We start from the raw sequence: 17,040 nt of genomic DNA, 5'->3' as shown, positions 1-17,040 counted from the left end.
GCTTCTAAGTCACCTGTTTGTCCTTCAAAATAGCTTTTCATGAACCAAAAGACAACAGACAAATCTCATTGGCCAGAAAGACACACAAAGGTATGTAATATATTCCATCAATTGAAAGAAGTGATTTTTCTCCTCAGTGCATATTGAATTTAATCAGCATTTTGAGGTATTTTTCTTGTTATCAGTGAATTGTGTTTTGCAGTTTAAGATTGCGAGTATGTTTTTAACTGTAAAGAAACTGCCAAAACAGAGCAGACAGCAGGAGCTCAGTACAGGAACTCTTAGGCCTTCCCTTCTACAGCACTGATGCCCCACTAATAACTGCAGTCTGCTGAACCCTGTTCATCTTACAGGGTGTTCCTCTAGCTAATCTGACAGAGGCAATTTTGCACAGACTTGCTAATTGTACTTCCACTCAAACCATTATCAACAGCCTCCTACTGGAATTCCTAAGGATGATCACTCACAGAGAGTCTGCTGGAAAAAAAAAAAGTAACTTTTCTGAACTACAGTTTTCTTAGTTTAAACGTGGCTGGCCTTTAAGTTTTAAAGAAGATGTAATTACAGGGAAACTTTGAAAGGAAGTTAATTTCCAGTGATTTAGGAAACGGAGATAAAAATGCTAGCCTACAGTTAAAGCTTAACATCTGAAATGTTTCATTTTGAATAGCACTAATCACAGAATGAGAAGATGCTTTACCAGCAGAGAGAGAAAATTGTTTATGCTATTATATAATGCACTGGCAAAAGCTCTGGATACCACACACAAAACTCTGGTCACTCAGTTTTAGGATACTTAATTGAGCTTGGAACAGGTGCAAAGAAAGACGAAAGAAAATGAGGAATGCAGTCTCTCACAAGAGGCACGGTGTGCTTGTGACAGTCTTCTTCAAATGCACAGAGAGTAAAGTACAAGGTGAGATGTAAACATGAGGAAAGGAATAATCTTGATTTAAACTGTCTATAAAGTAAGTCCAAATTAACTGCCATTACATTTAGGAAAAGATTTCTAATACAGGCATAAGGTATGGAAGCAACCAAGACAAAAGTGATCTCATTAATTTTAATGCAGAGCTTTGTATGGTTTGCATGGCCTGTAAGAGTAGGGAGATGGACCTGATGTTATTTAGTCCTTAAAACATGCTTCATTAATGTTCTTCCGACTTCCTCACAATAGTCAATCTTATCTTCCAGAGAAATGCAAGGATTTTCAGACCAAAAAAATCCCAAAGTCAAAGTCTCAGAGATGCCAAGACTAGCTGGTGCCACACAAAGCTCTGGTAACTTTAATCTCATTCGTCTGCAGCATAATCACAGTTTCTGCATATACCATGCAAGAACTCTGACTGGAGACAGCGCGTTTTATTAACAGTTCCGTCAGTACAACTCTGCCTGAAAACCCTTTGCGTCTCATCCTTACCGTGAAGTAGCTAAGCTTGCATTAGAATACTCTGTAGCTTCCAATAGACTGAACAATTGCTTTTACCTACAGCAAGCCACAGATTTGGAAATGAAAGTAATGTACATAAAAATAAAACAGACATCCTTCAGTGACATCAGTGATTCAAAGATGTAGCACATGAAGCAACTGACCACTGGCATCATCCACATCTGAAAGAATTCGAGTTCTTGATGCGCTTACATCAGTGAAGTACCAAAGGAAGACAGTTATTCAATAGTCCAAGGGAGCAAAGTAAAACAATGCTCACCAGTTTCAGTGACAGCTACCTGAGGGACAGAAGTGTCTCACAATTTTAACACCTCTGTCATTAAGTGAGATTAAAAGTCATCAGTAGCTTCACCAACAAATGAAAATGGAACAGCTGAAGATCTAAACGTGATTCCCAGAGGAAGCATTTTTCCTTAAAGAAAGTGAACTGCAAAAAGAATTCTTCCTTCTGCAACTATTGATAAGCCTATTTCTTCCCTGGAAAAATCAAAAGGAATCAGGTAAAGAATATACATGCAAAACCAACCTCTACTCAATAGCTGCAGGTTTCCTCCCCAAACTATGCTTAATGCAAAAAGCTAAGTAAATGCAGTTAAATTCGCCGCATTTTTAAATTTCAGTTGCATGGGGTTCATCTTAAATCAGATCACTTATTTTTGATAAAGTTTCTGTACTACTAAATAAGCACTTTTTACAATTTAAAGCAAGTCGTGTCAATGTTTTAATTAACTGATTTGCCTAGAAAACTTGGATAGCAAGATGGCTAGGAAAATACATACGAAAAAAGTATAAACCTAACACTCCCATCCTTCTTTTCTTTTCATTAAAAGCAATTCCTTGCTTTTCCTAAAGAACTTCAACAGAGTTACAGAACAGCTAACATGCCTTTAGTGATTTGCGTTGAGTTGTGCAGATTACAAGAGACCAACCCTGTTCCATGAACAAAGCCACCCCGCAAATTGCCACAGCGCAATGACAGGCTACTAACCTCTCACTTGTTGCTCTAGACTGAGGATGACTGCCACAGCCTGGTGAAGAATAAGGAGTTTTGTCTGTGGTTTTTCACTCTTCAGATGAAGCTGACACATTCGGCCAAGTTCTTTAAATGCCTCGTTAATATCTCGTACACGCAAACGTTCTCTAGCATTATTTGCCATTCTCCTCTCCTTTTCTCTTTCTATTTTCTGCTCTGGGTTTAAATCCTCATCTTCATTAGTACTGCTGCAAGAAAGTGTAAATAGAAGTATATTGAAATTTCACTTTTACTTCAAACAAGTCACTCTGCTAGTTCAAAATTCTCAGCTGATGAAATTAAAACTTCTTCCCATTTACTCTATTGTATATTGAACTATAAATAAGCAAAAAAATGCTAGAAATTAATGCTTAAGTATTCAAAGTAATTCTTGCCGTTCCTGTAATTTCCAGAAAATAAACATTCAATGGCTTCTGCCTGAAGAATATCCACACAACATTGTCTACAGATGGTAAACGCTTCTAGGAAAGTACAGGGAATGTGCTGTCCCCTTGAACCAAAAGAAATACCCTAACTACTGCTTTATTCAATTACCGACACATGTTCAAACAGTTAGAGATACTCAGCCATCTTTTCAGGTGAAGAATAAATCATTTTCAACCAATAGCTTTTGCTGGTTTCCAATATATTAGCTTATACAAAAAGGTATTCAAGTAGTTTTCAATTTAATGCGCTTATTTAAAAACATTTTAATTTTGTTAAAGATCTACCTGGTCAGTTTGAAAACTTTTCTTTCTTCTAATGTCCAAGGTAGGGCTGAACAGTTATATTTAGATTTTTTTCATTTCACTTAAAATTATTATACTAAGTTGTGTAGCTTTTTTTTCCCCCACATATAGGACTGTTCATTTAAGTCCAAAACTGCTACAAAGCCTCTCCTCCACTAAAATTAATATACTAAAATGTCATTAAGCAGCTGTGATGGTATAGACTCCACTGCCTGTGGCTGCAAGGTTCAGATTGTTCATTGTTATCTCAAATTTCAATGCTTGTGTCAGGCCTATCAGGCAGATCCGGAAGCATTTTACCTGGTGTGAGCTCCAGTTTTTTTGGTCTGTGGTTTGAGAAGGGAAAAAGAGTTCTGAAATTGTATGTACATATCATATTCACCCCAGTCCACAGTTTATCAGGCCACGGTTCTCTACAACTACTGGCTCCCATTTAGAAGAGGAGCCCTGGCCTAGGTACAGGGATTACATGTCTTGGACACTTCCATCCTCTACACTGGACAGGACTGTCTCAGTCTTTTATGCTAGTTATCTCTATAGGCAGACTATAGGCAAGGCACTTACACAATGGAATGCATAATTTTCAGGTGATTTTCCTGGAAAAAAAATCTTCTATTCAAATAGATACAATTACTGTAAGCTATGTCTTTATATTTCATATGCACAGAGGTAATGCAAAAGCTTTGAAATAAACTTATTAAAGACAATCTACAACTTACACAGAGCGTTAATTAAGCACAAATTCAGTAGCTCACGTCAATGACCCACCTTGTTCTGCCTCTAGATGAAACCTTGATATCCTTCTGGGAGGACTCATCATCTGATTTCATGTCATCCGATGAGGGGGGTTCATGTATATTTTCATCCTTCTCCTTATGTTCAGACTTGATTTCTGTTGGACCTATAGCCACAGACTGGCTCTGCAAGCCACCTGACAATGCTGCAAGCAAACAGATCAGTGTGACTATCAGAGGAGTGGAATATTTCTCCCTGTAACAGAACCTCAAGCAGATATTGCAGATGGCAGGCCAGAACGCAGCAAGTTTGGGAAGCCAACACAAGGAACCATGCTCTGGTAACAGAAATAAAAGAGAGATCCTGGTAACACTGCTGTACTTGGACATGTGTTGTGAGGTTGTAAAGGAATTGTAATAGTCAAGAGTAGCTTGACCAGAAAAAGACACTGTAAAATACGGAAGGTCATTCTACAAAGTAAGAAAATTTGCACCTCGGGTCTGGGCTGCAAATCTAAGGGCATAGCTGCACTGACAGAGGCTTGGGGCTAGGCCAAATCTGCAATTCACATCCCTAAATGGAGCAAGCATGTTAATGAATAAGCTGACTTCTGTTTCCTATAGCTTACTTCTTTAGGCTAAAAATTGAGCGAACTGTAAACAGTTGTGTGGAGAGACTTCCTTTCATTGGCTGGATTGAAATCAGTCATCAGCTCACTCTACAACCCCCCTGGCTGATTTGGAAATGGCTGCCACACTGCAAATGGCATTATGGCATCTTAAGCTATAAGGCAGCTGTAATGCAAAGTGTTCTACTGAAACTATACAGGGACCAATCCAACACAGGGATGCCTTCCAAGTTTTTGCAGGAATCCCTAACAGCAGTAGTTTATAGGATTTAAAATTGAAGTTAATTCTCATTTCTCAACTCTACTTATGTTCCTATCCCCTTTCTGTATTGATGCACATTTACCAAGATCTACAGCCTCCCTGGCTCTAGATTATTACTGACACCATTGAGCATTTAATACTGCTGGAAAGTTACCTCTGTAGCTTTCTTGTGTTTTATGATTTAGTTCTGTGCTCTGAGCAGAAACTGAACTGGGAAGAACTGAATGGTTGCTGTTGAGGCTGACACTTTCTTCCCGATGAGTCCCAACCTAAAGAAAAACAAAGCAAACAATTCAATTAAATATGTGATTCAAAGAAACAGTCCAAAATGGAAGTTTAAAAGACAAAGTATTTGCTGGATTAGAGACCAGAGTTCAAGTTCTACCTCAGTAAGGGAAAGATTTAGTTGAAAGATGCTGTTACACTAAACCACTTGATTACAGCATATTGGATTAAGCTGTGCTTCAAACAGTGACCAACACCTGTTTGGAATAATGTAGCAACCTAGCAATTTTTTTCAATATTATCCCACAGATCACTACAGAACTTTATTCTTGATTTATACCTGATTATAAGATTTGATTAACATTAGATTGCTTTAAGCTATTATGGCTATCAACTGTAGTACTCATAAAATTTTGATCCTTTAATGAAAATCACAGAGAATAGTAATTTTCACTGATTGTGAACATGTGTGTGTGTATATATGTACACATACACACACACACTTAAATATAGACACACATATTTAAAAAACAAACAAAAAAAACAACATCTCCTCGCTTCCTGATTGCTAAAACAGGATTAGGAAAAATGCATCTAATTTCAAAGTATTATTTTATTCACTTTAATATCTTTCCTCAGCTAAACACGTTGGGTCTAGTTCCATTACTGAATCTTATCATATGAACTATTCTTACCACCCCCTGCATGTAATACATAATTTCTTTCATAATACAACACAATTAAATTTTTAAGAAGTATTGAGAAGAAATCATAAAAAATAATCTCAATCTTGCAAGAACTTTAATAAATTATACTTATGTAATGTAGCTGTGAGTGCAAATACATAGCTTGAAGAGGCTAATTTATTTTTAAAAAAGCAACAACCCTGCTGCTCAATACAGAATACTGTTATCGATGCAAACATCTATTAAAAGAATACTATTCTTTAGTCTGAAAATGGAGGAGGTAAAGACAAACTGCCTGAATTTAAATAAATTGGAATATGGGCCATTTAAAGCTTTTGATTCCTAAAGAGACAAAAGTCCTTTAAATATTTATAACATAACCAACATAATGCAATTAAACAGTTAAAAAAAAAGAACAAAGATGATACTATTATTTGTATAGTTATAAAAATTGGCTACAGATGAAGCTTTTTATTGGAACAGTAGCAAACATGTCAACTAGAAGATTAAGCCTTTAATTAAATAGGTTTATTGCCTGGAGTTACACATGAGAACCACTGTTTTTCAATAAATCCTTCAATCCTAGTAAACTGCTGAGCTTTGAATCCCTCTTGAGTAATTAATGCAGCTTTTACCTTTCATGTCTTAGTATGGATTTTACCCAGAGAGAGATAAATACCCTTATGCAAGTTTATCCTTTGTTTAATACACACTCGTTCCTGTAAGCTAACACACACGAACAAGAAAGGAAGGGGGGGACCACCCCCTCCCAGCCCTGCCAACCCACAACTCGTATCAGGTCATTCTGGGCTGCTACAGATTCTGCAGTTCTGTGGAAAACCTTGCATACTGCAGGGTATCTGTGCTTTTTAAAGTATGTTTTATCTTCCTTTTTGCCATAAGCTTTGTTTGTGAGAATTTCTAAGGGATATGGTCCTCCCAGTTCTTGTGAGTGTCTTGAGTTCACCAGAGTAAGGAGCAGGACCTGACTCTTCCAGCCTATGAGAAAAATCCTTCCAAGGGGAAGGTGGAACTCACACTCCCTGCAACTTACAAAACCCAGCCTTTTGCTAGTTCTGCCCTTCAGGTTGTGTTTTATTTTGTTCTTCTGGTCACGCTTAAGTCCTATCACATGAGGGTGCTTTTATTCAAGCTACAAACTATTAATCACTTTGAGGGCAGTTCCACCCCCACCCCCCCCAAATCTTAGTGTGGGGGGGGCAAAAATTTCTTAAAGCTGTGCACAAACCTAACAGCTGCCAGAACCCTGGCAACTCTCAAATCTAGAGCTAATCTAGAAGTGACAGATTAGCAAATAAATTCTTATAAAGGCAGAAAATAGATCAGAAATAAAAACTGAATTCAAGTCCACGTCTCGGTTCTTTGGAAGAGGTTTACAAACTCAAAGCATACAGTTTAGATTAATGAGATTTATACGGGAACCTTAAGAGCTACAACGTTACAAAACTGACCACCACATCAATTTTTTTAACTCCGATCTATAATGTCCTAAAAAATCCCACCCCCGCCCCAGGGCTCTCCTCCCCTCAGGCCGGCCAGGAGGAGAGCCCCGCGACGGGAGGGGCAGCGCGCAGGGGCCGGCGGCAGCCCGAGGCCCCGCAACCACCTCCTGCGGCCGCTCCCCCGCCGCGCAGCGGGGCCGCGGGCGGCAGCACCAGGTGCGGGCCCGCCGCCATTTGCATACAGCTGCGGCCCGCGCCGCCACCCCCGGCACGGCCCGCAGTGAACAGCCAGGCCCGCTCCTGCACGACCCGCCGGGCGTCACCGCAGCCTTACCGCAGCTCGCCCGGCCTCATCCCTGCCGTCCCTCTGCCGCAATCCCTGCCCCGACCCCTCGGGCCCAGCGGGGAGGGCACGCTGAGAAGCCGCGTTCCCGTCCCGCACGATACAGCCAAAGCTGTAGCGGTTTAGGAAAGTCCGAGAAGCAACCAGCACAGAAACCGCACCCATTGCAATACGCTTAGATCACTTCGGGGTTCACCACTGTATATTTTTTGTACGTAATGACAGCCTCACACCTATTTAGGGTTCAAAGCAAACCAGCGAAGTTGTATCCCAGTCAGGGAAGTCACAATTCGAGGAAAATAGTAGTCCTGTAGGCAAGACCATCACGTTGTTGTAATTTACTAGGTGAGCTGTGTTTACTTTTATGCATGTCAAGAAAGAGTTGCAGCACATCAGACAACCTGCAGAAACTCAGACAAAAAATTTAAGAAGCGCACAACTTCTTCCAGTTGATTTAAGCAGTAAGATTTGGGATCTAAACCAGAAAACTGAGTGTTTTGGAGAATTAAATAAAAACTGGAGAGGACACAGCAACTGATGACACACTACTGCACGGAGGAGAACTCAGTGACGTGGCAAAATGAAATCCTTTCTCCTGTTAACATCAGCTCTGCAGCTCATGCTTCTGTTTGATTACCGATTTTAAACTTAGTGATTAAAGCTTCTGTGAACTGGCAAAAAGAATCAGTCATGGTCATAAACGTCATTTGAACTACAGCAAATGCCAGGAAGACAAGCAAAAGGGCTCTGGAACCAAAGTTTTTACACTTTGGGCAGCTCTAAGTTGTTCAGTACGAGCACAATCTGCAGAGAAATACAAGCACTGGAGGCACGAGCAGAGGCTGGTGGGGGCGAAGCAGCTGAACTCTCCCTTTGTGACTTTACGCTACAGCAGATAGGGGCAGGCAGAGGGAGAGCACCAATTTTCTTAGATTCCTGTTGTACCTGGAAAAAAAACCTCTAACTTGAGGATTGAGTTTCATCCTTAACTGAGTTTCCAGGCCCTTTATTTATTTATTTTTAATCAATTCAGGCTGTTCTTTTTCCACTGTATTGCAATGACAAATAAAAAGCTGCTTGAGTAAGAAAAAAACAGTATTACTACTTAACTTTCCAATAATACACGAAATAAAATACAAATCAACTTCAAAGGCCACTTAGCAAATATTTGATGAGTTTGAGATATTAAAAATCTATTTGAATAAATCTAATGGACAGCCCAGCTAAAAAGAAAACAAGACCATTCAGAGTGAACAGGAAATGAAGTCAACTAGAGTTTTAAAATAAATCTGGCTCAAAAATTAAGCAAATGTTAAAATAAAACCATGTCTGGTTACACTAATTACATAAAAAGGAGTTAAATTACTCATTTCCTAGCTCCTTCTGCCAAGATCATCTTCTTCAAGGGAAATTAAATTTATTTTTCTATTTTCTTGTTGCTAAAAAACAAAAGTGTTTTGTATAAAGATATCTCCCCCTCAAACAAGGAAGTTTCATTTATTGCTAAATCCCACTAAACACTTCTTGACCGAAAAGCCCTACGTGCACATCAAATAAACAAAAACAGGGAAACAAGCTTATCGATGTTGAAATTTCTGTTAGCCAATACTAAGTATTTTCTTAAACTTCATGGTATGTACTCTAAAATAAAGAGGAATTTAATTTCTGAACCAAATCTCCTACAGGTCTGTTTGTGTGTCAAATTTTTTGCTCTTCTACATTTTCAATCTCAAGAAAAGCAAGTACTAGAACAACTGTACTTGGAAATGAATTGAGAACTGAATACTTGGAGAATTACACCTCATACTTCTGGGGCATCACTGCAATGCAGTTGTCACTAATAAAACCAGTTACCGCTACAGCCAGCTGTGCCAGTCTCTGCCCTGTACATAATTCAGGATTCCATCCTAAATCGTGCTGGGATCCTGTGATTGCAAATGATGTCAAAGGGCTCTCTTTGGGGATTGGGAAAGGCCACAACAGGATGCCTTCTGTTGGAGCCAATTTTTCTGATGTAACAAAATTAAGGTTAATCCAAGAAATTCTTCAGCTGACTCACATTTTAAGATAAAACAGATCTGCAAGTTTGTTTCACCCAGTGAGGATACATACAAAAGCAATTTTTTTTTCCAGTTTCCTAACATAAGTATATTTCTGACACACAGCAAGCATCCTTCAATCAAATCTGCAGATCAATCACTACATGATAAATCAAGTCTACATTACATTTAAATTACACAACTACATTAAACTACAGCAGGCCAAGGAGCCTTTATTTGTTTTGGAGAGTCATTTCCTACTGTCACCTATTTCAATCAAAACTGACTTGATAAAAAAAATTACCACAGCTTAGTCTAAAACAGAAACAGAAATTTATGTACATTTGGGCATTATGTGTATCTGACTTAGCAGCAGTGTGAGGAGGCCAGAGAACAAGCCAGAGAACAATTTTGTCACTGCAAGTTTCAGTCACTCATTTTACCCCACACCATTAAGACCTAGGAAAAAAAGGTTTTCTTTTGTATGACTAAATTTCAGAACACTGTAAAAACTTTCCCTTTAATAGCATCATTAAATACGAACTATGAGGCAGCACTAAAAAAATTCTGAAGTATTTACATATCATTTCCTTCATTACTAAAAGCAACTGTGAACTTGCATAGAAACCTAAAGCTGGATATGCCATTGGAAAGTACCTCCTTTCCCAAATGTCCCCAAACACACACAGCTTATAGAAAGTAGCCAGTTCTTTTTGATGTTTACTGCAGCGGTTCTGATATTAATATAAATGGATGTGTGACGTGCGAATAGGAGAGCCTGGAACTAATTCTGTTTTATAGAATACAAACCCTTCAGCAATTGGGGTACCTAATTATTTTGATGATCGGTGAAATTTTCCCTTGATCACACAGTACCCAGCTGTGAATATGTTTTATAACAGAAAATTTCACAGCATGTAACTGGTCTTTAAAATTACACTGTAAACATGCAAACACATGGCACCATTAAAATAAGCATGTTTTTAAAAAGCTTTTTTTCCAGTAAGCATTCTGAGAAGGGCTGAATGAAAAGGAAGAAAAATGGAAGCAAGCAACTCTACAAAGAGATTTCATTTACTATATAACTCTTTTAACATATTTCTGATCTACGGAAAGATTAACTATATTTTTCCAGAATAGCTCACATTTTTAAAGAAACTAAAAGAGATGGACTGAATTATTTAACTCTTCTTAGGGATTAATCTAAAAGTTGCTTCCTCTTCATTGTTACTTACACTACAGCTGTGCTCAAACTCCTTTTCATTTAGAAAAAGAAGTTTAAATTTTGAGCCTGCACACACTATGGTTCCACATTCCAACAGCTTCCTCCCAGTCCTCTGCCAGCATCTGCTATTGAAGACTAGTTCCAATTTACAATAAACAGCTTTTCCAGACCAGAACACTTGAAATTCAGTCCTTCTTGACTGCTTTTCCCATTCAATCTCCCTATTCACCATTTCAAGGAGAAAACTGTTCTGCCAATTATTACACATCTGGAAAAAATGCATGTATAAGCTGAAATGCTCTCAGCAGAAAGTTTCAGCTTTCTGCATATGGTCACAGCAGGATTTTATGGACCACTGACCAGGCCAAAGTCTAAGTTTTCGCATCTTTCTCCTCCCCCTCATTTCTGCCCACCCCTCACCCAACCCTCTAATTGGAAACCCATAGCAGGTGCAGGTTGCCTGCCACCTTTTCCTCTATGAGAATCCCTAGTAGTTTTTTTGATAGATATTAATCTAACAGTACAGTTTTAACTCAACAGGCTCCACGATAACTTGAAAGCATCAGCTGTAATTGCCCTGCACAATTATATACATGTTTAAAAACATCTTTACCATTGATGCTTGTCTGTTGGTTGTTACAAGGCTAGACGCTCCATAATTTGAGTTCAGGCTCCCAATTGGCCCATTGTGGGATGGTCCCAATAAGCTATGTATGTCTCCATGGCCACCTGATAGACTTGTTGAAGGCCCCACAGCATGATTTCGTAGTACATGAATGGCATCATCAAGTCTGTCCAAGCGATCCTCCATTCGAGACTGCTGTTGGGATTGAAGAGGAACACCAACAGTCATTACTGAATAAATCTGCAAATTTATTACTCTGGAACAGTTTCTACCTTGGAGACATTAAAGATAGAAGATGAAAAGCAGTATCAAAAGACTTCAAAAGCACCTACCAGCACTACAAACAAACAGAAAAAAGAAAAGGTATCTGGAGATTTTGCTTGAGATAGCATTCATTCCACAAATAGGTGGCAGCTTTTAAAGTGAAGCTTATTATAAGGTTAATGTTACTTAGCTTCTATTACATTGCACGAACAAGAAAAAAGGAAGTACTACAAAACAAGCTGTGTAATACAGGACAAGAAAGAATGATCATAAAATCAGGCTCATCACATCGGTAACAATTAGGAGAGGCAGTGGCTTTCTGAGAAGCTGTATTACAAAAAGACTGGACAAAAGTTATTGTTTTTCTAAAACTAATCTTTAAACAGATTAGATATCTCAGAAATAAAACCAAGTTCTATATGTTACTGCAGAATAGGTCTCTGTCTTAGATTTACTTTTATTTAAAAAGACCCAAAAAAAGCAAAGCAAAACAGATTCTGACATTGCAGCTCTCTAGAAACTGAAAGAGCAGAATGCTCGAGTCAAAAGATGGGTCATATGCTACACTAATTTAAGTTTTAATGGGGAATCTGAAGGAAGCATTAATTGAAACACAAAAAGGCACCATCTAAAGTGAAATAGTACCTCACAGACATCCTTTAAGAAGGACATTGCATCTTGCAAATGCTCGTGAAGTTGCTGTTCAACTCGATTTTTCTGGCAAAGTCAAGACAGAACAGGAAGCAAAGCACAGGTTAAGATTAATTCAAAAAAGAGGTGAGGAAACAGCTGATGTGCATGTCAGCAATAAATTGTTAGTCAAGTTAATGCAACAGAAATCTGATTATATCAGGATAAGAAAAGGCTAATACTTAACACTGCAGTTGTGTTAGGATTCTAAGATGTACATATCAATTATATTTAATTGCAAAAATATTGAGAACTGATTTAGCTTAAATTTATTCTCATTAGACAGAAAAAAAAATTATCTGTGGAAACTAGAAATATTAACAGGTATTTAAAACCTCTCAGTGTTCCCTCAAAATTTTCCCCTTTTCTTCCCGATGCTGTATCAGAAATTTAAGAAATTAGTCAGTAACTTAAATCCTCTGCTGAATCTTCAAATCCATCATAGTTTACAATAGTGTAGGTTATTTCCTGTTGTTTTTTTTCTGAAAAATGTTTCACTAGTTAATAAATGAACATTCCCCAATAATAATAATAATAAAATACACTAATACTTTAATGACAGTGTAATGAAAACAAGCCCAAGGGATTACCATTTCAAGGAGAGTGGGGGAAGGACAAGTAAATGCGAAGGCATGAAGTCTTTATCTTTTCTGCAGACCGAACTTTAGATAAGAATTAGCTATGGATTTGTGAAAAGGTACCAGAATCTCTTAACAGTGCTTTAGCACCAGCTGTCCTCAGCACAGAAGCCTCATGCCCAAGGAACAGATGGTGAAAGACACACCCTGCACGTCTTATATTGTTCAACTGAACAGGCCATTTGTTAGCAAAGAATTCATTTGTAATGCTATCCTACTGCTTCCTTTAATGATATGCAGGATTTACACAAAAACAAGCCTTCAACTCTTAAGTAAGAAGTACTATGCTGCTTTCAACAACTCTTACCAAGGAGTGTAGAGAGTTTTCATAGTTTGGAGATGAGGGGGCTTGTCCTCCACTCCTAGACCACTGACTGGCACCTGTCAAAATCGTCTAGGTTAAGTCACAGATTTATGCAGCATAAGCAGGAAACAGATGCTATATTTCTTCACATAATTAAAACCAACATATTCTGCATAAAGGTAAGCCAACATATGGGTTTACAGAGGAGGACAAATTCCTTCATTCTGCCTTATTAAGGGATAATTTTTTTTTTATATCCTGGCATCTGTAGGCTTAGACACATTATTGATGACAAAGCAGTGACATCTTCAAACTACTTCAATGTTAAAAAATATGGAGTAAACAACACATAGTACTTTAAATACCTGTCTTTTGCAAATCTCACCACAGGAAGACTGTTGATTTCTTTTTTCTTCAGATTATGTTCAGTATATGTAAGTATATCTTTAACAGCATTACAATTTACATTTAAAATATGTAAAGAAATCAAATGGACACTGAATCAAGAATAACTGAAAAAACATTTTCACGTGACAATCCTCTATGAAAGAAGAAACCTTAAAACTAGATCTAAAAGCTTCTCTATCTTGTTTACTTTTCTTTTGTATGATTTCTACTTATCCATTTAGAAAAATAAATTTTAGATCATAATGCATTCCAAGGTTAAAAGAGTAAAAGTACACACAAGTTATTTCCATTCCTTATTTCAGATATACTCAAGGCAAATTAGAACAGATTTCATTTCAGTTTAAGAATCATCATGCAACAAAGCCATAATTATATACGTTACCTATACACTGCAATTTCAAATACATATCAATTCTAATCTGAAAAAAACTTATTATCATGTAAAATTTAGAAATAATTACATGTGAAACACAATAACTAATAAAGCAGTACTTTTAAACAAAGCCTGAAGTAGTCTAACATGTATTTTTCTCACCAACTAATAATGCATCTTTTATAAGGATACTACATGAAATTCTATGTCCATTAGAGACAGCTTCCTTTCAGCCATACAAATGTAATAATAAAGCAATTACATTAATAAATTATGGACATACAATCCAAAGCAGCTCATTAAAGGAAGAGCCTGTGGGCTTGTTCTTTCAATAACAGCCAGAGCTCTATGTCTGGAAAACTGGGAAAAGGTTTAATAACATTACAGTTCCTTTGTTCAGAGAGCTGCAAGTAGTTACCTTTTAAAGAAAGCGGTTTACTTATGAAAAGGAATAAAGCTTGCATAGCCATTAAAATACTCAAATATTTCTTTTCCAATTAAAAAATAAAAATAAAACTTCCCCAGTTTCATAGAAGACCAAAGCTGCCATAACTGCACTCAAATTCTCTTAAAATACAACTACATCAGTGAGTAAGGTTATAATTACAAATTTTCACTTCACACAGCTACTCAGGGTCTGGATGTACAGTCTCCCTCTGCATTATTGTCAATCCTGAACTTGGAAATATTGCCTAGAGTCCAGCTTATTTTTACAAAGTAGTAATGAAATAGCTTAAGAATACATTAGCTCACTGCAATGTTTGACAACAGTAAGCCTGTGCACCTAGTTTGATGGTGATTTTTTTTTTTTAATGGAAAAAGGTATGATTTCCTTAAGGAAAGTACAGAAGAAAACTGAGTGGGACTTATCACAACGAAAACAGAAATCCAAACCAAACCCCAAACTCCTTCTCTCAAACGAAAAACCCAATGGCAACCTGCAGTTTCTCATCACACCTCTAGTAACGCTAGTGCTCTTTGCAAGCAGTGGCAGATTCTGTTTCCATGTCTGTGCAGGTTGCCAGATGGCACTGATTTCCTGCTTTCCTCATTCCACTCCCCCTCACAGAAGTTTGTGCATGAAATCCACCAATTATGTTAAAAAGCATCCTGGCACCACAAGCCCTGCAATTAACAACTGCAGCTCTTAGCGCAGCACCAACATAGCAGCATGAAAAAAAACAAATAAGCCGGGCAAGTGCTAGGATTTACAGGGGTCATCGATGGTAATCACTGTAGTATTGTTCAACCCCTCAGAATCTGCCCAGCCCTAATCCCCTTGCTCCCCTTTCAAACAAACACGCAGCAGAGGTGGCAAGGGGCTGCTTCTGCATCCTCCAAACTGCCTGAACCCTTCTGAATACCTCTGATCCTGGGAGAAGGATTCTTAGAATACCACGGCTCCCACCATCCCAATTTGTATATAAACTTCACATACGCATCGTTGAAACTACACGATCATTAAAACTATGCAAGAAGTTAAGCTCTAAGCGTACTTATGTAAAATTAGAAGTTAAATGAGGGTACTTGGGGCTTTTCATCCTCCTGTCTTCAAGGCTTTTACTTCAATTAATAAAAAAATTGTTAGTCCTGATGCATGCTAAGAAAAAATCCATAACAAAACTGCTAAATACTACAACATCAACTTATGTACTTAAATGTCTCACAAAGTTACTATCTCCCTATTGTAATTTACAATTGAGGAATAAATGAAGTATGACTTAGTCAAAGCGAAAATACTAAGAATGCCAGGTAAACAAAGAACTAACTGTAAAATCAGGAAAATCACCATGAAGAACAAAATGCTCCAAAATATATTATTTTAGTATACATAGAACATTTGTTTTATCTGCAACAATTTTTTGGGTCAGGACAGAAAATGGCTACCAGGAGTATAAATAACAATAAATATAGTAGTAATTACTTTACATTGTGCTTCACTGTGTTCTTAGCGACTCATTTGGGAATAAAGATAAAAGTCCAGATTCATAAATGAAGGTAATTAACTACTGGAGCAATTTACCAAAGGCTTGATAAATTCTGTATCACTGAAATTAAAGGGGGGAGAGAGGAGGGGAGTGTGTGTAATTGTAAAGCAGATGCTAAGTTTGTGGCTGAGAAGGATTTCAGTATTATTTGCTTTTATAAACTACTGTCTTAGCCACCAGAATCCAGAGTAAAGAATGCAAATCAATGTGCAAATTGTTGAGTTTTATGTTTGATAAAGGTTCCAACAAAGGCATCAACAGACAAAGGGAAACCCCATGTTTTAGAGACCTCAAAACCTGAGGTCTAAATTCTAAAAACATAATTTAGTTAGCTCTTTCATGCTCAAATTTGTGTGTGGTATCTAGTCAGGAAACTTAAACTGGGAGCTTCAATTTGCAAATACTTTGAAATGTTGGAACTTTTCTTCCAACCACAGAGCCATTTACAACATTTGCTTTCATGCTAGCAAGAAAAGAATAATTTTTTTCTGGTCTGACCTGCCTTTTCAGCACAATAAGGATACACAAGACATTTTTGCCAACGGTAATCACTAAATCAAAAACCCCATTAATCCCATCATTACTCAATTTAACATGGATTTTCCAGTTACAGGAAAAATGCCAAAAGCAGCTGTTCAGGTATGCCATGTCAGATATTCACTAATCCATTAAGTCCACAGAAAACCAGAACAGTCCTCATTAAACACTGGTGAAATACAAATGATGCAAGTTTTGAGTGATGTTATATACACAGATACGCATATTCATATATGTATGCATATGACTGTACTTTGCAAGCAATAACTTTACTGATTTATTCACCTAGATTACATAAGTTTTCAGCTACACTCATTGTGTACATCCTTCACTACAAGTTAATTTTATTAAAAAGAAAACAAAAAACAACTCCTGCAAAACAGTGACCAACAGACA

At 37.6% G+C, this 17,040-nt stretch overlaps 1 protein-coding gene across 20 annotated transcripts in view; it reads right to left on the bottom strand.

Moving 5' to 3' along the window:
* Positions 1-17,040, bottom strand: part of TCF12 (transcription factor 12) — a 162,701-nt gene that overhangs the window by 5,287 nt on the left and 140,374 nt on the right. For 7 of the 20 annotated variants that reach the window (XM_040570446.1, XM_040570453.1, XM_040570445.1 and 4 more), the window contains 6 exons: positions 13,342-13,415; positions 12,352-12,423; positions 11,431-11,637; positions 4,991-5,105; positions 3,980-4,151; positions 2,439-2,671 (listed from right to left, as the gene is read on the bottom strand). In XM_040570446.1, the coding sequence (XP_040426380.1) occupies positions 2,439-2,671; positions 3,980-4,151; positions 4,991-5,105; positions 11,431-11,637; positions 12,352-12,423; positions 13,342-13,415 (873 nt within the window). The remainder of the gene's footprint in view (positions 1-2,438; positions 2,672-3,979; positions 4,152-4,990; positions 5,106-11,430; positions 11,638-12,351; positions 12,424-13,341; positions 13,416-17,040) is intronic. The other 13 variants (XM_040570443.1, XM_040570455.1, XM_040570449.1 and 10 more) reach the window with 5 other exon arrangements.

The sequence above is a fragment of the Cygnus olor genome, chromosome 11, assembly GCF_009769625.2.
Source record: "Cygnus olor isolate bCygOlo1 chromosome 11, bCygOlo1.pri.v2, whole genome shotgun sequence".
Classification (NCBI taxonomy): Eukaryota; Metazoa; Chordata; class Aves; order Anseriformes; family Anatidae; genus Cygnus; species Cygnus olor.
Note: the sequence above shows the minus strand (reverse complement) of the source record. Positions and strands in the feature narration are given on the sequence as shown.